Consider the following 23,142-nt stretch of genomic DNA (forward strand, 5'->3'; position numbering starts at 1 on the left):
GCTTAGATTCCGCCCAAGACTCTGATCACGAGGATCATGCAAGCAGTGGGGGCAAAAACAATAATTTATCCTACAATTTCCTCTTTTTGTTTTTAGTGGAAAAACATCTACTAAACCTGGCGAATTTTCATTTCTTCTGGCCAAATGCTGTTAGAAGAAAATCTCTACTGAAAGTGCTAGAGGGAATTATGTGAGTCGATATGACATTGGCCTCTTCATAAGTAAATAGATTATTTAATGACTTGCATGTTAGTAATTTTTCACCCATAGGATAAGAAATAATTTTTCACTGTGTCATCAAATACAATATATTAATACATTAAATCATATGAAAATTACCTCCAAGCATAAGTTTTAAGAGTCCTTTATTTCTTTTCAATTTTAGCCAATGACTGGCAAAAACTATATAGCATACAAATCAAAATAAATCAAGGCACTAAAATTAAGCAACATTTTTCTGGAAGAGACAGGATCAATTAAACTTTTGTTTTAATAGTACAATCAGTGTGGAGTATGTGGTGTTGAATTATAATGATTGACACTGTCTTGTTTTGACTAACACTGTCTGTGAACACACAACTCAAAAGTGAAAGAAACTACATAATGCTCTGACTGAACAAATCAAACTGTCTATTTTCAAAGTGCATTTTACTTTCAAATTAAAGGTAAAGAGTTACTGGCCAACTCAGTCTGCAGAATAGTGCCAATGTGATGAAAGATGGCAATTTTTAGCCAAGCTGCCAGCTGTGGTCAATGCCTTGTATTAGTGAATTTTAACAGCAGTTGTGAGAACTTGAAGAATGCAAAGGATTAAACATCACTCTAGATTGGGTTGGGGGAGGTGGGGAAATCATACAAATGCTAAAAATGTTCGAAGCTGCAAAGATTAAATAAAGGAACATATCAATTTGGAGCCACTGAATTACATCCAGCTGCGACAGTGAATTAAGAACCGATTAATGGCTAAAGCTTTTCTCCAGTTTGGATGCTGAAGCAAACTCATTAGGCTTTTAGAGTAGCTATAATGTGTGTACTGTGGGAACTGTTCAATGCTATTCAGGAGACTCTAACTGTAAGCTCAGAGCATTTCCCGCAGAGCTTCTGATGCTATTTTCTTTATATAACATGTGTGCCTGAAAACCCAGCCAAAAACAAGCCCTTTGTTTTTCTACTTTGTTGTGGTCTCTCTCAGCTTTACGTTTCTTGAACACAGGTAAATAAACTCATAATCCAGATGGTGCAACAGATGTGAGAGCAGCACTCTGAAATCAACAGACAGTGGGCAATACTTTCCATTTTCTCTTTTAAACGCTAACTAATATGTAATTCGGAATCTCTGGTGTAGTTAGCATCTGCTCCCTTCGGCCAGCCAAAGGTTACAGGTGTTCCTGATGTCATTTCACAGTAAGGCGTGGGCCTGGCTTGCGAGCGAGTGCCCAGGCTCTAATCTTTCCCTACCACCTACCAGTTTTGTCATGCTGGGCCTCCATTTGCTGTATCTTCTGTGTCAGCTCCTGCTCTCTTTGCTGGGCCTGAAGGGCTTGGGCCTTTGCTTCCTTGCTAAAGCTCTGCTGAATGCTATCTTTTTCCTGTCTGCAAAACAGAGAGGAGACATACAGAAATTTAATCTGCAGATGCACAAACCCCCATCATGTCCCCTATAGACCAGAGAGAGCTGATACGTAGTAAATTGTTAAGCATAAGAAGACAAGGACCTTTCTATTGACCCTCCCCCACTTTAGGGGGAAGATCCAAACAACCTTCCATACAATGTTAAATACGTGCCATGAGTCCAAATGGACTAAAGTGTGCAGTGTCAAAACATCATAACAACTAAATAATGGTATTTCGTAACTTTAAAACACAAACCTTTTTTCTCTAACATTCTTAATGTTTTACACTACCAATGAATGTTTCATCTTCCGAGTGGTCAATGTTTCCTAGACATACGGGAACTCTAGGAACACAACTTATATTCTGAAAACCGAGCCTTGTAGACCACTTCCGTTTTCACTCTAAACTTCAAATGGAATCTTAAATATAATGCAGGATCCTCTATGTAGAGGCGAGTAAGTGATTCTGCAGTGCCACATGCATGTTTTCACTAAATATCTTCACACATCAGGCCATATAATGTGAATATGAATACAAACATGAATATGAATAACTTCCCCCAGCACTTCATAATAAAATCCCTCGTGGGTCATGTTGAAAGAAATTGCAGGATGAAAAGCTTCTGTAGTCAGACAACATCCCATCGTACTGTGATAGGACACTGACCTATCCCACTGGGGCAATAACCAAGCACAGTGGCTCCAAAGACAGAAACTTCCTAAACAACTAGAACCTGGGGAATGCAAAGGACCTCAATGCTGGCAGCACTGTGGATACTGACAGTGTGTGTGCATGTACATGTGCACACACACACACACACATCTTAGGATGGTTCTTCAAACTCTAAATAGGGGTAAGTGATATGAGGGTTTCCTTCAATTAACTGACTTAGTTATTTCTAACTCCTGATCTCCTTGTGGGCATTTCTCATCCATGCTACTTTAGTTTACTAATTGAGATATTTACTGCTTAGCCTTTGCCAAACTAAAAATAAACAATTCCATAAAGCTATCACTACTAGTCTATGTACCGCTGTGGAACTTCAATTCACTGGCTTCTAATTATAAAGCAACATAAGGAAAGCCTGTATTAAAATTGGTCAATGCATGCGGTAATGTTGTAGTGTAAAATTCTGGAATGAAAATACACCCACACCTCACTCAAACGGAATCATCAGGGGTCCATGCTAAATGTGAAATAAGGTCCTGTCTGGTACTTCTAATAACAACACCTCCCCCCGAGATGTGGTCCAAGGTCTTGCGTCGCACTCAGTTCCAAACTAGTATATACAACAAATGGATAGTCAGACTAGGCTACTTTTTGCTTCCCCAGTCACACCATATATTTTCTGGCCATGGATCACTGCACATGTCTCTTCCTCTTCCTGGAAAGCCCCGCCACCTGCCCACTCAATCCCCCTGTAAGATGTATACATAAAACTACCCCCTTCAGGCCTAGCTCAAAATTCTTCCCCTCTCCTTCCTCTCTCCTGAATTAACTATTCTTCCCTCAGTGACCTCAATATATGTTGTGTACACCGTACAAAGATAGTATTTATCACACTTTAGTTATTGTTTTACATGTCTGCTTCCTTTGTCGTCTTTGTCTGTCTATACCCTCAGCCCAGCTCAGTGCTTGGCACACAGGAAGTGGGCAGTGAATATTTCATGATTGGATATTGTTATACTCTTGTCATAGGGGAAAGGAAGGCTGCTATCTTTACGTGTAGCTGGAGAATCTGCTTAAGTCTTACGAGAGGAGGCAAAAACTTTTCAGACATGTTAGAAAAAGGTGCTTGGAAGAGAATGGTTCTAATGGCTCTGCCAGCTGCAGACCGTGCTGCTGAAGGAGTCAGCTAAAAAAAAAAAAAGAAAGCCCTGTGGACTCTAACCATCCCTAAGTCAGACCCCCTGCTGGGGCAGGAGACAGAGATAGAAACCTGGGGCTCTGCAACCCCTAACAATTGGGTGACATAAATGCATTCTCCAACACCAATGCCCATCTGAGAGTGAAAGGGGCACCATTAATAATTATACCAAGATAACAGTCACAACTGAAACTACCCATCACAAACTGGTACTTACAGTTCCCCAATGTAAAGGGGTTGTCAATCTCACCATTATTTTTTAGAATAAGCTGTCTAATTACCGATATTCTAAATTGACTATAGGCCAGGCACGGTGGCTCACATCTGTAATCCCAGCACTTTGGGAGGCCAAAGTGGGCAGATCACTTAAGGCCAGGAGTTAGAGATCAGCATGGCCAACAAGGCAAAACCCCATTTCTACTAAAACTACACAAATTAGCTGGGCGTGCTGGTACATGCCTGTAATCCCAGCTACTTGGGAGGATGACGCAGCAGAATCACTTGAACCTGAGAGGTAGAGGATGCAGCAAGCAGAGATTGTGCCACTGAACTCCAGCCTGGGTGATAGAGTGAGATTCTGTCTCAAAATAGATAAATAAAAATAAAAAATAAATTGACTATAGAAAAGAACTACTGTCATAATTGAAGTCCTTTTTATAAAATAAAACAATTTAAAAGGCTTCTACCAACAAATGTTGAGTTATGTGTCAACTGATATTTCTTGAATCCTTCCCCAAATTTCCCTCTATTTGGGAAACTATACATTATGTTTCATTGCCTAGAAACATGACATAATTTTGCTTTCCAACCTCCTTTCCCCTTCCACTTTCCTATGTTGCCTTCTCTCCTCTCTTGCAGGTTCTGACTTGGTAGGCTTTTCTTAAATTCCCAGAATGTTAGAACTAAAAGGGAACCTCAAATGGGTTTCATCAAACCCTCTCAGTTTGGAAGAAAAAAACCTACTAAAAAATCCCCAAGGGTCACAAAGAATTTAAAGTCTGCTTATAGGTTGCATAGTGAATGATTTAAAGGCAGAGGTAGGATTAAAATGTTTTTATTTAGGGAACCCTATTTTATAATACTCTAGAGCAGGGGTATGCAATCTTTTGGCTTCCCTGGGTCACACTGGAAGAATCGTCTTGGGCCACACATAAAATACACTAAAACTAACACTAAAGACTGCTGGTGAGCTGGGAAATAAAAGGAAAAGAAAAGAAAAGAAAATCACACAAAAAAATCTCATAATGTTTTAAGAAAGTTTACCAGTTTGTATCGGGCTGCATTCAAAGCCGTCCTGGGCCGCCAGTTGGACAGCTTACTCAGCTTGCGGCCTGGATGGTTTTGAATGCAGCCCAACACAAATTCATAAACTTCCTTAAAACATTATGAGATTTATGCACAGGCCTTTTTGTTTTTTCCTTTTTAGCTCATCAGCTATCATTAATGTTAATGTCTTTTATGTGTGGCCCACAATTCTTCTTCCAGTGTAGCCCAGGGAAGCCGAAAGATCAGACACACCGCTCTAGAGGTAATACAATAAAGGATTGAAAAAATTATAAAAAGCACATAGGCATTCAAGGAGCAACTAGAGAAGAATGTAAATCAATGCATTAAATATTTATTATAACTCTCTTATGTGAAAGGTACTCTGCTAGGCACTGGGTCAAATAAAGATAAATAAGACATGCTCCTTGCCCCTAGTAGGGAGTTCAAAATGGCCAAACACAAAGTAGATGGTAAAATACTTCGTAAGAAAGGTACAAGGGGAAAATTTACCAAAGCATAACAAAATGAGAATCAAATCCAGCTGGGTGTGAGAGCCTGGTGAAGGATGGTCAAGCCAGTCTCTCCAACTGGTTTGCTTTAATTCCCACTCAAAACACTGAGTAAAAAAGAATTTCTTGGTAGTTATGGGGCTGAAAGATGTATTCACAATCGCTCAAAATGGGAAACAACTTAAATGTGCATCAATAGTCTAACCATGGCTAGGAAGAGTAGAAATAAAAAGGAACAATGCTACATACAGCACTTGGCTGAACCTCAAAAGCAATACACGTAGTTTAAAAAGCCAGACACCAAAGACATATATTACGATGTCATTCACAGGCCATTCAAGAAAAGTAAACACTAAGGGACAGAAAGTAGATCCGTGTTGCCAGGATTTGGAAGTAGGAGAGGGGTACCAGTGAGCAAAAGGGCACAAGGACACATTTTGGGTTGATATAAATGTTCTTCTATGTTATGACTATGATCTTTCCACAATTCCATGTATTTGTCAAACCATATTTACCTGCACAGTTAGAAATTGGTGATATTTTATTATATTTAAATTTACCCCAATAAAGCTGATTTTTAAAAGGAGCAAATCAGTGGCTCACACCTGTAATCCCAGCACTTTGGGAAGCCAAGGCAGGTGGATCACTTGAGCCCAGGAGTTCGAGACCAGCCTGGGCAACCTGGTGCAATCCATCTCTACAAAAAAATATACAAAAATTAGCCAAATGCGGTGGTGTGTGCCTGCACTGCCAGCTACTCAAGGAGCTGATACAGAAGGATCACTTGAGCCCAGGGAGGTCGAGGCTACAGTGAGCCATAACTGCACCACTGCACTCCAGCCTGGGCGACAGAGTGAGACCCTGTCTCAAAAAATAAAAAAAAAAATAAAAATAAATAAACTAAAGGAGGAGCATTGGTCTAGAATAGGAACATCCACCTTTATTCTCCAAGTTATTCACATCACCTGTAATTCAGGTGTATGTAGGCCATGTCAATGTTTTCTTCATAAAAATTCAGAATTAAAGGAGTGAATGAGTACTGGCTAGGCCTCAAACACAGATTACATATACATGGAAGCATAGTCATTCCTTTTCACCGATTATAGTTCTGGTTGATTGCATTTTCTAAAAATGGTCACAATGATATTTACCATCCCATTTTTTAGAAACGGGACTGAAGCATTAAGCTTATATTTTTGATACTCAACTTTTTCATATCATTTATTATTTTAAATCTTGCAATTTAAAAAATGTTCATGTCACAGAGCAAAAATGATTTGTTAAACAGATTTTTTAAAGTACATTTTCTAATGATGCTAAATTTAGCTCAACAATGACCCTGGGATGGAAAAAATGAAAGGCTCAAGTCTGGGAACAAGGACCTGGTAGTTGTGGGGTTGAGGCACCAATCCCACCTTCCATGTTCCTACTCACCTTTTCACTGATGTCTGAAGTTCCAATGTGAGACATCCAACTCTTTTGGCTAAAAGGTGTTTCCCTTTTAAGATAAAGTTCTGCGAACTTTGTGATAGTAGCATATTGGTATGAAAAAACTTGTGAGAATTTATAACATGCTTACTGGCTGAAAATCATTACAGAATACAGATAGAAGGGGCAGGGAGGTGCTGGGTACTGATGTGAGTTTAGACAGAAAATGTACATTTGTCCCAATATTGGTGCTATTAGCTTTGATAGCTTAACATCATTGGTGTGCCAGACGATATTTAACGACTGGCCTCCAGGGGACAGGAAATCCCTCTTTTGTAGTATTCACCAATTCTCAGTGTAGACACTTCCACCATGCTGTATTTTAAGCTACCAAAGTGACATCACTGAATACCAAGTTGGGAAGAAATACACATAATTGGCTCTCATGAGCTGGTACAAGTCAGACTCAGCAAAACAGCAGTTAGCTGAGCTCTCCCAGGCCTCTCTACTGTAAAGTTACTCTTTTCCTCTCTGTATCAGGTTGGCGCAAAAGTAATTACTTCTAATGGCAAAAATCACAATACTTTTGCTCCAACTTAATAAGTAAGAGGTAATTTGTTGGGAGATGCCGAGACTATGCAAACATCCTATTTTTCATTGAGCTCTCACCTAATAGTTTTACATCCAAAAACGACTTTTTTACTCCATCATTCTTTCTCTACTTTTTAGTTAACATTGTATTATAAGAAAGAACTTTCCCTTCTCTCTCATTTATTAATTCATTAATATCAGCATGGAGTCATGGATTCATATCTTCTTCAGTGGATTATAATCCAATATGATTATTATTTTTATGCTCAATTTATCCTGGATTTGGCCAGGGGGAACCCTTTCAAGGTGGTTCCTATGTGACATGTCTCTATTGTTCATGTGGCTTTCTATCTCCACAAAATGTTGCAGGCTTATCTTGTAATGCCCTTGTACCAGTCTTGGAATCAGCATTTGACCAAGCAGCTCTTTTTGTGCCTTTAATGGAGAATGGTATTTAGAAACCAAGATCTGTCACTAGGTGGTGCTCATTGCTACTGCAAAATCATTGCTTCTAGATCACCTTGGTGGACTAAGTCTGGATATGAATATACATATAAGTGTATAAATGTGAACATAAATATAAATTTTTGTCTGTATCCTATATGAATATATGCATACACATTCATATTGGTCTCTCCAATTACAATCCAACAACATGCATATAACCTTGTCTCCCTTTTTTCCATAATTGTAATTTTTTCCTCAATAGTAAGAAACTTGGTTCCTATTATCCTCAACATACTTGTTTGTTCAAACTTGGAATAATAATACACAGAAAGTAGTTTCAAAATTAATAATCTATGGAAAGCAAATCTACTAGTAACTAGATTTAAATATCTGCTCATAGTTTTGTTTTGTTTTGCCTTGTTTTTTAAACAAATGTATGGGTACTTTTAGAGTTTATTCTCTTTGTGCTCTGAGAAGATGACACCTTGAGAGGCAATGGAGTACAGCTAAACTCACAGAGCTAGAGGGTCAGAGTATGGCATCTACCACCTTATCACCAGTGTGACTACAGACTAATAACTTTCTTCCTTTAATCCTGGGGTTCTTCATTCAAGCAGAACAAAAAGAAAATCCAACCTTAAAGGACTAATCATTTTAAGAAGCTACTAATTACTAATGTTTACACATAAGCTAAGGTCTTTACATGCATTCTTTTATTTAATCCTCATATCAACCATATAAAGTAGATTCTCTTAGTATCTTCACTTTATAGATAAGAAAATGGGAGCCTAGAGAGGTTATACAGTATGTCCAAGTTCTTTAGTTATTAAAGGTTATAGCCAGGAAATCCAGGGCTATCTGACTCTAAAGTCCACAGTGAATCACTACGCTTCAATCTCTTCTTTTGTCAGGGATGTAGAGAAATGAGAGAAGGTTGAAAGGATAACAACTGTCTATTTCAATTATCTATATGGGAGTGTGCCATTTAACAGCCATATTATCCATCTTGACAGCCAAATCCCAAGCTAGTTCTCCTTCTTCTTTCCCTGTTGTCCCCTAAGCTATTGGATTACTTTCTCCTACAATGACATCATCAATTAGTTGTGTCCTTCTCAAAGACATATATTCACCTTTGCAAACATTGAAAGGTAACACAAACACATCTCCTGCCTCAAGTGGCCACAGACTCTAGAAAAGATAAGACATGTGCATCAATCTGTAATGTAAATCCATGGAGAATAGGCACCTGTGCTTTGCTCACTAATTTATCCTGAAAATCCGGAATAGTGCCTGGTATACAGTTGTGTGGTCAATGAACATTTGATGAATGAATAAACGAATGAATGAATGATCAACTATTAAAAGATGGAAAGTACTAAGTATCCTCACAGGGGTAAGTATCATCTTGTCTACTGACTACAGTCAGAGAGTGTGATAAGATAATCTCTATTTTTGCAAGATTTTTTATTATTATTGAAAATAAAACAAAACAAAAACAATAATAAAATTGGTAGACAGCATGATGTCTTCCGTGTTTGAGAAGAACCCAAAATTCTATGCTTATTTACAGCTAACAGGGGCTATATTCCCTTATTTGAGCAAATGTGGAACTACTGAGCAGAAAGAGAAAGGAAAACACAGGAATGAGATTCTGGAATCTCTACTTCCTTAAGTATGCAAAAGACTTAATGGCATATTTCCTGGAGTAAATTACTTCTATTTTCTTCACTGCAAAGTATGTCAGAACTTCAAGCACAATGTTGAAAGATGAGTTATCAGATCAGAGAATGAGTCACTTCTAGGGAAGAAAGCAGAAACAGAAAGGAGGTCAACTTCTTTCAAGGGAATATACACAAAAGAAAGGAAATATTTAACAGAAACATCTCTAAAAATAATTTTCCCTCCAAAAATGTTCTTCCAGTATCTCCAAAATAATTTGAAAACTTACCTTCAAGGCAAAAGACAGTACAGTAGACTAGCTATTGTCTGTTGCTATTACATATGCACAATTCCCATTTACTTTTAAAACAAAACCGCAGACTCTTACTATCAACTCCAGTTACTATCGCATCACCCTTTGCATGTCTGTACTTTCTATTTTAAAAGGCACATTCAAATGCACCGACCTCTCTATTCTTCATAACATCTCTGTGGGGCAGAGAGATGGACAGATATTCCTGTTTGATAGATAAAGTGTCTCAAACTCGGGAATTAAGAGATTTTTCTCAAAGCCATGCAGCTAGTAAGTAGCAAAGCTGGAATCCGAATCTGTCTTCTCACTCCGAGTCCAGTGTTCTTTCCATTCCATGGCACTGCCTCACATGATGGGTTTGTTTAATCAAACAGTGGATTGCGCATCCATTCAACAAATACTTAAGCAACTACTTTGTGCCAAGCACAAAAGTATGGGGATGCATCAGTGTGCAAGATGTAGACCATGGCCTCAAAGAGTCTATGGTCTAGTGAACAAAATAAACGAGTTTTGGGGAAAAAAACAACCCATGGTATAGTAAATACTGAAGTGCGGCTAAATTCCTGCCATTATACAGGTGGAAAGGATAGGAATTGGGGAGTAGCTGGGGACAGGGAGGAAGGATTTCAGGAAGCTTAAAAAAAATCAGAAGCTTAAAATATGAGTAGTAATCTGCCATACAAAGAATATAAAGAAGACTATTACAAGTGAAGTGGACAGTTTGTGCAAAGACACAGGGTGGAGAGATAACCAGGTGCCCTGAGAACACTGCAAACAGTTTTGGCATGACTGGATGCTGGAGGATATAAGTTGTGGGGCAGCAGCGCACAGTCGGTGGAGGGGAGGTTATTGAAGAAAGACGAGACTTGGAGATGTAGGCAGGAGCCAGAACATGAAGCTATTTTTAAGGCCCTCGTCCTGAGGGAAATAGGGAGCCAATGTAGGGTTTTAAGCAGCGGAGTGTTGTGATCACACTCGTGCTTTAGAAAGATCACTCTGGCTGCAGTGTGGGGAACAGATGGGGAAGGGACAACATTAGAATCAGGGAAAGCACTTATTACTACAGCAATAGTAAGAGCAATGTCTGTAATGGTTTCCTTAGATACGGTAGATACCATAGGTAGACACTGAGACTGAACAGCCTCAGTGCATTTGATAATGCACACTTCATTAATTTTCAGTCTTCAAATGTTTTCAACAGCTCAGGGTGCCCGATGCATTAAGTGATTGCATGGGGCAAAGATCCTGTGAGATGCTAAAGCACTACCGTATCCTATTATACAACACCCTGTGCCCAATTCATCACCCTAAATAATAAGGCCAAATATGCTATTACCTAAAATAAATTCAATCATGATTTTGCCTTTGTATCTTCATATTTTCAAAAATTCATATTTTCCATTTCAATTTGTCTGTATAAACTAATGACTTTTATGCATTCTTGGCTTTCTTCTCTGAAAAATATCACTTGATCTACAAATTCCCAGTAACCAATCCCTCTGATGAGTAACTTCAAATCAGGTATCAGTAGGATCAATATGCATTCTAGTGGCGTTTCTATAACATGTCAATGGAAATGCATTATTATCAAATTGTAGCATGATTAATTGAAAAGTTTCTATTCTATTATTAAAATGTTTTAGGAATTAATTTCTAGGACATAGTATTAAATGGGGAACATGTTGGTTCCCTTGTGCCTATAAAATTTATTCAGAAATATGTATAATAGTAAGAATTATAATTTATATATTTTTTATTATATTTTGTCTCATAAGTATGACAGAGTAATGCATCGTTTATCTGGAATGTTGAGAATATGTTCCACATACGAGAATTTTCCAGGTATTAGATCCACAGAATTCTCACCATTTGCAGTAGAAATATGTCTAAAATGTGTTAATTATGTCTCTGCTTTCTTACGCAAACTATACCAAATACAATAAGCTCTCCTTAATAATTAAGGTCCATAATTTAAAACAAGGTAGGCATACTTACTGTTGCTATTCCTTCTCCTAGTAAGTGCCTATGGATCGTTGCTCATTGCCAGATCTTTAAGTGCTTAATAGAGTGGCTAGAAACAGAAGGCATTCAATAACATTTATTGCAAGAAAGGTCTCAGATGTTATTCTAAAGAACCAAAAGCATACTGGTCTTCTTATAATTTTTTATTGGTTGGTTTGCTGTGATTTGCTGCCATGTTTTTTTATTTTGTTTTTTATTCCTTTTTGCTTTTTAACACCTAAAAGTGTTTTAGGATAGTTCCACAGATGCTGCACAGAAAAGTGCAAGGGCTTTGTGATAGTTACTTGCTTCTTACAAGTGCGTTTTAATTTGTACCTCAATTTACAGCTATGTTTCAAACTACCCAGAAGTCTAAGTTTGGGACAGGCACGGTGGCTCACGCCTGTTATCCCAACACTTTGGGAGGCCGAGGCGGGCAGATCAACTGAGATCAGGAGTTCCAGACCAGCCTGGCCAACACGGTGAAACCCCGTCTCTACTAAAAATACAAAAATTAGCCAGGCATGGTGTGCGTGCCTGTAATCCCAGTTACTCAGGAGGCTGAGACAGAAGAATTGCTTGAATCCGGGAGGCGGAGGTTGCGGTGAGCCAAGATCGTGCCACTGCACTCCAGCCTGGGCGACAGAGTAAGACTCCGTCTCAAAACGAAAAAAAAAAAAAAAAGAAAAGAAGTCTAAGTTTGAGTAAGTGGGGAACTTCTGTAATATAGCAGAATTTTCATTATTGCTGAGACGGTGTGCCTTTAGTCAAACACCCAATGTGCATGTATACAGAAATTACAGCTGTAGTCTATGGACTAGTAACCTTGACTTGGCAACAAGACCACTGTGGTCCATTTTTAGAGTTTGATTGAGAACTCTGTAACCTCTCCATCTTTGCACACAATTCTGGAAGTAAAAAGCACTAAATTTACAGAAGAAAAACACCGACCTGAGCCCAAGTTTTCTGATTCCTACTCCACTATTCTCATTCTTCCAAATAAGAAAATTCTTGTTCTTGATACAATAATTAAGTCACGTTCTTCATCAAAACATTTTGCCTTTTAGTCATTTTATGATTTAACATTATTTCTATTTGACTTTGTAATACTTGCTTATAACTATTCTTATCTACATCCTTAATTATTTCCTCTGCTTCAATAACCTGTGTCTGCTGGATCTTTCTCTTCCTCTAGCCATTTCTTAGTCTTCATCCTCACCATTCCTGTAGCTACAGAGCTGCCCTTTCCATTCCTGGAAACCTGCTTCCTCCAGCCTTCTAAATCTATCTTCAAACTAATTTCCACAAGGTAGCCTGCCCTGACTATATCCAAACCGAGGACTTTGTGCTCTGAGAAAATAAATATAAGCAACTGAAATCCTAAAATACCCCTAAAAACAACAGGATACTTTCAGCCTTTATCCCTTCGCATGTAAGCTCCACTGACAGCAGGGCATCTGTACACAAGGAGGCAGAAGTTTAGAGAACAGGCTTTGATGTGTGTTAGACTTAGCATCAAAGCTGCAATTCCTCCACTTACTAGCTGTGTGCCCTAAGTCAGTGGTCCCCAGCCTTTTTGGCACCAATGACTGGTTTAGTGGAAAACAATTTTTCCACGGACCAGGGTGGGGCGTGTGGGGAAGATTCAACTGCATTCCATTTATTGGGCACTTTATTTCTATTATTATTACATATATTGAACTGTAACATATATTGAAATAATTATAACACTCACCATAATGTAGAATCAGTGGGAGCCTTGAGCTTGTTTTCCTGCAACTAGACAGTTCCATCAGGGGGTGATGGGAGACAGTGACAGATCATCAAGCATTAGATTCTCATAAGGAGCACACAACCTAGATCCCTCGCGTGCGCAGTTGACAATAGGGTTAGCGCCCCGATGGGGATCTAATGCTGCTGCTCCAACAGTAGGTAGAGCTCAGGTGGCCCCGGGTTGGGAACTCCTGCTCTAAGTAAGTCACATAACCTAGGACTCAGTTTTCTTGAATGAAAAATAAGGTTAATAACAGTACCTCTCCTCACAGGACTATGAGGATATTACATATAAAATACTGTTAGTACAGCGCTGATATACAGTAAGTTAAAAAATATTAATTAGTACTTATTATTATTGTTATCCTTATTATTTCCTAGAAGATGACTACTCAAGCTGAAACAATCAATATAATTATCTCAAAGACAGCCTTGAGGAAAGAATAAAAATTTTCCTCAATTTCCTGACATAAGCTACACAGGGGGAGGCAGCATTGCCCAGCATTGCACACACCGGGCTGGGCTTCAGCCCCGGCTCCACCACGTGCTAGCTGCGTCACGTCAAGGCGGAACCGCATCTCAATCTCAGCCTCCGTTTTCTCATTAATAAAATGATATTATCAGGATTATGTGAGAAGCTCCATATAAGGCAACCAGCAATGTCTAGCCCAGATTACCATTTGAAAGGTTCCTAAATTGTCTAAATCCAGTTAGCAGATTGGCATCTAGTTATTTAATTGTCAAATTTATTTTCAACAACTCTTCAACGTATAAAGGCAAAGATGGGACAGTAAGATATAGAAGAACTTATTATAATGTGATGCTGGTATATTTAATCATTCATCTGCTCTTCAAGTAATGGCCAGTAAGTGGTAGCTTCCTCTCTCTTCCTCCTCCTCCTCAGAGTGGCGATTCTTCAGAAAAAGACTAATCATAGTATGAGTCCTGGCTACTGCCTCCAAAATTCAAGAAAAAGATGACATGATTTTCTTGTTTTAATAAAATGGTTCCCATTTTTGTAGAAACAATTCAGGGTTTAAGCTCATGGGAATCTAACTGCATCTCTGCTGGGCATCGTGGGAAAGCTGGAAAACTGAGTAACAAAAGTCTAGGGCTGTGACGTCTGGAGTGGCAGCCACTGGCCAAGTGGGGTTAGTAAGCACTTGAAATATGTCTAGGTTGGATCAAGACATGCTGTAAGTGCAAAATACACAAAGGGGTGTGAAGACTTAGGAAAAAAATTAAAAATATGTCATTAATAATGTGTTATATAAATCGCATGTTGAAATAATACTATTTTCTATACATTGGGTTAAATAAATTATGTTATTAAAATTAATTTCACCTGTTTCCTTTTGCTTTTTTTTTTTTTAATTGAGACAGAGTTTTGCTTGTTGTCCAGCTCACTGCAACCTCCGCCTCCCGGGTTCAAGCGATTCTCCTGTCTCAGCCTCCTGAGTAGCTCTGACTACAGGTGTGCGCCATCATGCCTGGCTAATTTTTTTGTATTGAGACAAGGTTTCCCCACATTGGCCAGGCTGGTCTCGAACCCCTGACCTCAGATGATCTGCCCACCTCGGCCTCCTAAAGTGTTGGGATTGCAGACGTGAGCTACCGCGCCTGGCCTCCTTTTACTTTTTAAAATGTGGTTATTTGAAAATTTTAAATGACATGTGTGGTTTACATTTTGTGGCTCCCTCTATATTTCTATTGGACAGCACTGGTCTCAGTGCCACTCCTTTGTCTACCACCCTATAGCAAAGCAGCATTTTAAATCCTGATTCCACAAATAAAAATAACCAGGGGCCCAAAACTACTAAACATAAGTGCTTCATGAAGATATAAAAACTCATAATTTTCAAAAACTATGAAAATGACCTTTTTTAACCTTGATAATTTTCTCATTTAATTCAGCCACTCACCTATGATTTGAAAGGAGAAACAAAGGAGAAGAATTCTGTTAGAACACCAAGAACAATCGAAGCTGAAGTAGTCACCATAGTATACCAAAATGATCCTTTTTTTTTTTTTTTTGTAAATCAGATTTGGTTTGAAGCAACTCCCAAAATACATATTCACATTTAAAATTAAATTACAAAGCATTATGAAAAAGTTAATCCATACAGCCACGCTGGCAAATTATTTTAAAAATGTTCAGTTATGTACCTGGGTCGCAGACTCCTTCCTAATAAGTGAATGTAAATAAAATTGGAAAATCTTCATCATTGGATAGTCTTTCTATAATTTTTAAATGGCAAATAGATTCTCTGAAATGTTTTGCCGTGGATTTCTTTACTCAATCTCTAGTAATCATCCTCGTATCATTCATTACTTGCTTCTAGTAAGAAACGACTAGTTTCAAAGTTCATCAAGAGGACCTTGCAGCCATATTAGCTTGTCAATCAATGTGTCAGCCAGTTTAGTAAGCTATCCCACTGCCTGAGGAGTTAATCTGTGGCCTTTGTAGTTTTCGCTTATTCCCAAACATTTTCTGCACCTTGAGGAATATAAATAAGCCAGTGAATGGTTTCAAACTTTTATAAAAATTGCTGGAGTTGATTTGTTGAAGGAAATGTAATTTGCGAACCCAGAAAGCGGGGTGGGTGGGAAAGCTAGGACCACACATAGTAAGTCTTCATGAGAATCACAATTCCAGTCGTTATCATTACAAGACGGTTATTTATAGAAAACCCCACCAGTAGAAACTGCTTGACATAATTATAAATTATAGGCACCTCCAAGTGTATTTACAGAAAAATTAGCACATTATGAGTGCTAAACTTCTCGACTTCCAGAGCTTATTGCCCATGAGTTGCTCTATTTCTTCCTAACACAGGAAAGAATACACATAAAAGGGAGGAATATTGCCATATCGTGGGTTGAAGGAAAATAAAATCTAGTGCAGAGTCTGACTTAGGGGCCCATACTTCAAATCTGTGCCAATAATTCCTGGCAGGAGATTGTCTAAAACACATACAGGAGAGCATCCACAATAACATCTTTTTCTATGAAATCTCATTCAAAGAGTCATGCTTTAAAAGGTGTCTAACTTCAATGAACTGACTGGCAATCTAGTTATGTAATTGTCAAATTTGTTTTCTAGAATAAACACATAATTTAAAATAAATAGAATTATCACATAAAGGCAAAGTTGGGACAGTAAGATATGGAAGAGCTTGGAACGTGACTCTGGCACAGCTAACTGTCCGGCTACTCTTGAAGTCTGGTCAAAGATGCTTCCCCACCCCACACCCCCATTTTAGAGAAATGACTAAATGAAAATTGAAAGTTACCAGCCTATCTACTCTTTCCATGAACCGTGTGTGTTCTAATGAAAGTGAAGTTGCGGGGCAGGGAGGGATGGAGTAGGGTGTTGCAGAGGCACTGATGAGATACAATAATGAATAATCCCCATATGATAGTTTTCAGCAGTTCTACTACAAATTAGTTTAGTTCAGTTTTTCCCAGTGTATTCCTAAAAACCTGATTCCTGGAAGATGTGTGGAGATTTGATAGAAAAGCTTCCATAAGTCATATAAATTTCGGAAACACTGAAAACTAAATTCCTTTCTAAGACAGTCACAGTGTGCACTAACATATTAAAAACGCTGAGAAGCCCTACTGTTAAGAAACCTGGTTTAGCCTGTTGAATACAACTTTCCAAAAGGAACTGGTGACAGAAGTTATTTTTCACAACATCTACCATCAGAGACAATACAGTGTAACGGATAAAATCGTAGTCGGGAGCCTAACTGCCTAGGCTTAAGTGCCTACTCCAACACTTAGTAGTGCTGTGACCTGGGTCAAGGTACTAACCTCTGAATGCCTCAGTTTTCTTATCTGTTAAATGGGGCTTATGGCAGAATCTACCTGGTAGGGTTATGTGGGGATTAAGTGAATATGTGCCTATTACAGGGTAAGCAGCGTTTATGCTGGAGGTTATCTTTACTACCACTCCCAGAAGTAGTTCCAAGAAACGGGATGGGTGCCATGGCTCACGCCTGCAATCCCAGCATTTTGGGAGGCCGAGGCGGGTGATCGCTTGAGCCCAGTCAGGAGCTTGAGATCAGTCTGGCCAATATGGTGAAATCTCGTCTCAACTAAAATTACAAAAATTAGCCGAGTGTGGTGGTGCATGCCTGTAATCCCGGCTACTCGGGAGGCTGAGGCAGGAGAATCATTTGAACCCGGGAGGCAGAGCTTGCAGTGAGCTGAGATCACGCCACTGCACTCCAGCCTGGGCGACAGAGTGAGACTCCAGCAAAAAAATAAATAAATAAATAAATAAATAATAATTTAAAAAGTTCTAAGAAGTGAACTTGGTAATTACTGTTTGCAAGCTAAAGAACCTTTGTGTTTTGTTTGTTTGTTTCAAGAACCAGTAACTGTGTGCCAAAATCCAAAAATAATTTTTTTTTTCCTTTCCAAAACAGGCTGTGAAAGACTTGCACTGAAGGATTTTAATGGGGTTTCTCACACAAGTCATATCATCAGTGAGAACAAAGAAGTATAATGTGGGATGCAAGAGGAGTGCTAGACTTAGAGAAAGGAAATTCAGACTCTACTTTTTGCTGCCACTCAACCACTGTTGGTACTAGGAAAATCACTTAGCTTCTCTCAACATTCTCACACATTATAAGTGTTGGGCTAGATGAGAGTTTCATTAATTCATTTAAGACGATCATGAGTCACAGAAAGTTTATCAATTTATATACTATTTTCTAGATTTTACACACACACGTATGTGTATATGTAATTACATAAAACTTGTCTGGTAGGTTGTAGGATACTTGTGAAAAAGGATCATGGGCTCTTTATTTTGAAAATTTACATAGTGCCTAGTGTAGCTAGAACAGAACATGTGCTCAATAAATGTTGACTGAATACCTGCTTAGCAGCAATCAACTTGTTATCCCTTCATTCAAAAAAATTAAAGACTCATATCACATAAGACACTTTACTAGGTACAACTAAATTTACGTATTTCTGGGAAGCTATTGGTTCTACCTACAAGAAGTTTACAATTTAATTTGTGATACGACTATCAAATGATGACACTGATTGTTGCAGTTTCTTTTTACTATCTTTCAATTTGAACCCCATAGTTCAGGTGAGTTTTATGTTATTATTTTACAAAGCAGCACCATGCTAGTAGCATTATTATATAAATAAATTTGGTAATTATGATGGGAGAGATGGCAAAATCAGTACACTATAATCAAAGCAACGATACTCCAATTGATTTTATATAAAATTTTAGATTAATAAGAAGTTATTAGATAAAAATTCCTTAACAATTGGGGGAAAAAAGTACATTTTGCAGATGATTTTAAAATACAGGTCATCAACTTCCTTTTACTAGAAGAAATCACTTACCATTTTTCCTTCAAAATATAGTTGTATATTGCCTCATCCAGATTAAAAAAAGAGACCAAAATTGATGATCTTGATATACAGCACAGGAGTAAATCAACATCTTCTATAACTGCTAATCTGATTTCAATTCTTTATATTTACTGACAAAAGCATGCCACGAATCACAGACATTCTCTCTAAACTCAAAACATCCCAAAACATCCAGCCTTAATCAAACGTAATTTGGTCCAGGCAGTTCTGAGACAAGGAATGTCAATACAGTACTCATTTACTTTGTGTGTTTAATCTCTGTGAGCAGTGTGCAGAAACTTTTGTGGATTATTTACGAGATCTTTAAAACCTCAAAATTATTGTGCATTGTCATCATTTTTCCCGGTGACAGCTTCTTAATAGCTCCTCCTTCATTGGCGTCTCTTTGTCAGAAATGTAATGTAGTAAAATTTTCAAGGAAAACTGTGGTAGACAAGGGCCCACATAAGTGGTATGTATGAATTGACCACACAGAGTATTAGCAGGGCTATCTCTGGTTTGCAGTGGAGAAAGGTACATTTTAATAGGTCTTAGAAAACAAGAAAGTCCTCATTTCTTGCTACACTGTATGCATACTGTTCTTTTTGTAAATTGTACTTGGGTTTGCAGGTGTCTGCCCAAAGGCAGGTCACTGAAAGTCAATGAAAATCAGGTCAACCTCAGCAGCAGAAATTAACCTGCAGATTGTGGCAGGCAAATGTGTATTTTAAAGAGCATTATTCCTACTGGAACAATCAAACCGGACTTCACAAAATGAACAGAGATCCAAAACAACAAAAGCAACCAAGAGCATCTATTCTAACATTGCAAATTTCTTAGATATTACAGATGTCACCCAACAGTGCATGCATTTGCTTCCCATATGTGAACAAAACTGAGGCATCACAAGATAAATTTGAATGGAACGTTAACCTTCACTTTAAATTTTTTTCTTTTCCTAGCTGACGACACAATTTTAGTATTATCATAATGGAGCTTCTGGCTGGAAAAAATTAAATTAATGGATGGATTTAAAAAAGCTTAGAAACTTAAAAAAAATAAACAACTTTCAAATATCTATACTTGACGGTGTCAAGAGCCAAGATGAATGCATTTCAATTGCAACTTCCAAACTAAACTCACAAATTACTACCATTATGCTAAGTGTTAGCTACCCCACTGTGCAGTTTTGCTTTGTGAATTTTTACCTTCCTCTATGAACACTTTTAGCCACTGATCGCACAGCCTTTCAATGTTTTCTGCCTTTTCCTTTAAATAAACTGGCTCTGGCTCCTTCCATCTGGTTCCCCTTCCGTCAGCAACCCTGCACCTGTTCACACCTCCTCTCCTGTTGGATTCCACTGAACATTTCCTCCTCTGCCAGGGCTATTCTGGCACTCGCAACCTTTCTGTCATTCAATCCATCTGTCAGAAGTGAACTTTGTTTACCGCAAGCTTCTGCTTTCTTCTTCAAGAAGCAAAGCCCCTCAAGGTCATTGTCAAATGAACTGTCGGCATGGATTTAAATCCTCTACTGCTAACCAGCAGAAGATGAAGTTCTGTTGTGTAACGTACTTGTGAAAATTACTTTTGGGTTCAGGAAGACAATAATTTGGAGTCAAAGTAGTAAGACATGGTGTTTTAATGATCATTTGTAAAACCAGACAGCTGATATGTATTTTCTTCATGTGTGTCTGCACTTCTTATTATATTGAGTATGAACTATATGTCTAAGAAGCAAAATAAAAGTTTTAAAGTGAAATCAAAATATCATAAACAAGTTTACACTATGTAAAAATTGCATCATACTATATAGCATTAACTTGAGGAATAAATATTTTCACTAATGAATTAGCCAAGGGAGAGAGTATTCCAATTAAGAAATTTTACACTGAAAGGCTTAAAATGTACAAATATGTACCATTTCAATTATAAGCTATATATTAACACACAGCTCCATTACTGCTTTGAAAAACTTAACCCATAATATACAAATCAATTCACGTATATTATAAATTCCATCATTTAAAAAATAAAGTTCTGTTTCAATAATGTTCAAATATATGCTGCCAAACAAACATATTATCTATCTAAAGAAATGTAAGTTGTATCAATCGTCTAGTTCTGTGAAAAAAATAAACTCACAGAAATTAGGTGAAAATATATCTCAATTGAATTTATTTTGTGGCATCTATAGCTATCAAGTATTTACCTCCCTTCATAAATCAGACATGAAATCACTCAATGTTGAATTATTTACTAGTATTTTAGATATCATATTCTTTAGGAAAAGGGCAAACCAATGACTCAATTTAAATTTCTTATAAGAAAATGGAAGATCATTTTTTAGGAGAAAATATATGACAAAAAAGTAACACTGCTACAAATGTGAACTTAAATGTGAACCTAAATGGCACTTCATTCATAAGGCTGCTTTTATATTTTGAAGGATTATCCCAAGATTTAATCTTACGGCAGATGCTTGTATTAAGTAAAATCAATCAAGTCTGTAAAATTTTCTAAATTTTTAGAAAAAATAAAAATTAAATATTTTTTATTGATATAAAATTGAATGTCAATTTTATTAACAAAAGCAGTGGAGAAAACATGGAATTTAAAATTTAAATCTTAAAGTTCTGACTGATTAAACATTTATAATTTATGAAAAGGATTTTATCAAAGCAGTTTTTCAGACATATTTTTAAAAATTGTGAGGCTAAATTAAAAACAAAAACAAAATCAAAAAGATAGGTTAAAATCTAAGTACTGAGACATGCTTCTTAGCTATAATTTCAATTTTATTGCTGATCTTCAAAATACCCAGTGTCATATAAATCATTCTCATGTAATATATAATGTAATTTAATATATGGATTTTATACTCAAAATATGAATTCTAGGAGGTATTTTCTTCTTCATCTTCCTAAAACATCCTTTCTAAATAATTTCTCTTCATGTGGAGGAAATTTCAAAAATATTGCTTAAGTTTTCCCAGCAAGTTTGTTACCGCTTTTCTGGATATTTTTCCTTTAGTGTAATCTGTGCTTGACAGTACTCTGGTCACCTGGATCCCTGCTTCTGAATAGCAGTGAAAGAATCCTGGTAATTTGATCACTTCCATGGTCTGATTTGCTATATAAAAGAAAGAAGCATTTGCAAGATGCTAGTTTAATAGAGGCTGCTTAAATCACCGTGAAGGAACTCTTCACTCTGAGTCAACTGCGTTTCAAAAACACACTAGTAGCCTTCTTTTGGATAATTTGTATGATACGAACATAAACAAATGAAAAGCACTCAGTTTTAACATCACTTCCAGTCACATACAGACGCATAAATGCGATACACACATACCCTTTTCCATAAACACCCAAGAAAAAGAAAAGGGAAACGAAATCATTACTTTTATAAATGGACTAATTCAGGAACTCAGAGAACACCGTTAATATTCACCTGCTTAATGCGTCATTGCTTATCTCATCTTTCAAACAGAAAAACTAGGAAAAAGTTTAGATAGTTTGATACTAACACCTGAAACACAAATTTTACAGGGGGAGAAAAAAAAGAAAAAGAGGCATTGAAGCAATGTTGCCAGGTTCCACCACCGAAGAGTAAAGCTGTTTCTAAGGGCACTGCTAGGTGAAGGCGAAGAGCTGATGTCACTCACATTCTTTAATATCAGTTTTCCTAAAACAGCAAATGGACGTAGGATGGAAGGTAAAATATTTAAACTCCTTAATAGAGAACTGACCTTAATTTATCTACATTCTGAATGAGACTTGCATTTCCGTTTTTCTAAGAACTGTAAATGATGAAAATACTGTAATTTTCTCTGGGTTTTTTTTTCTGCCTATATATTTATGAAGTCTTTTAACAACAGAGGATATTCATTTTTCCACCCCCTTCCTCAATTACCTTAAGGCAAGACCTTCTTTCAGATGTGGAAATATTTTCAGGGCTGCAGGACAAAGAACTGGGATATTTTCATAGAGTTGATCAAGGGGGAAAATGGATTTGCGAGATTCTGTTAAGAGTAAGAAGAGACTAAATGACAACTTTAAATCTGCCACAATCATTTACTAATGTGCTGCTATATCAAATAAGTCTAATTTTTTGACAGCACCAAATTAGATTTATTGCAGAAACTGCTGCATAAATAGCATATGGCTATGTTATACCACCTATTTCAAATCCTGTAATGTTTCCCCCTCCCCCTCCAAAATGAATAAATTGAGCCAAGCTATAAACCTTCTGCAAAAAAAGAAATAGACAAGTTCAAAAGCAGATGTAGG

The 23,142-nt window shown here is 37.4% G+C and overlaps 1 protein-coding gene across 8 annotated transcripts in view; it reads right to left on the reverse strand.

Annotated features, from left to right (window-relative positions):
* SDCCAG8 (serologically defined colon cancer antigen 8) overlaps window positions 1-23,142 on the reverse strand; it is a 275,423-nt gene that overhangs the window by 98,637 nt on the left and 153,644 nt on the right. For 6 of the 8 annotated variants that reach the window (XM_030812583.1, XM_030812582.1, XM_030812586.1 and 3 more), the window contains exon 14: window positions 1,466-1,593. The exons of the other annotated variants lie outside the window; for them this stretch is intronic. In XM_030812583.1, the coding sequence (XP_030668443.1) occupies window positions 1,466-1,593 (128 nt within the window). The remainder of the gene's footprint in view (window positions 1-1,465; window positions 1,594-23,142) is intronic. 8 annotated transcript variants of the gene reach the window in all.

This window comes from Nomascus leucogenys, chromosome 5, assembly GCF_006542625.1.
Source record: "Nomascus leucogenys isolate Asia chromosome 5, Asia_NLE_v1, whole genome shotgun sequence".
NCBI lineage: Eukaryota > Metazoa > Chordata > Mammalia > Primates > Hylobatidae > Nomascus > Nomascus leucogenys.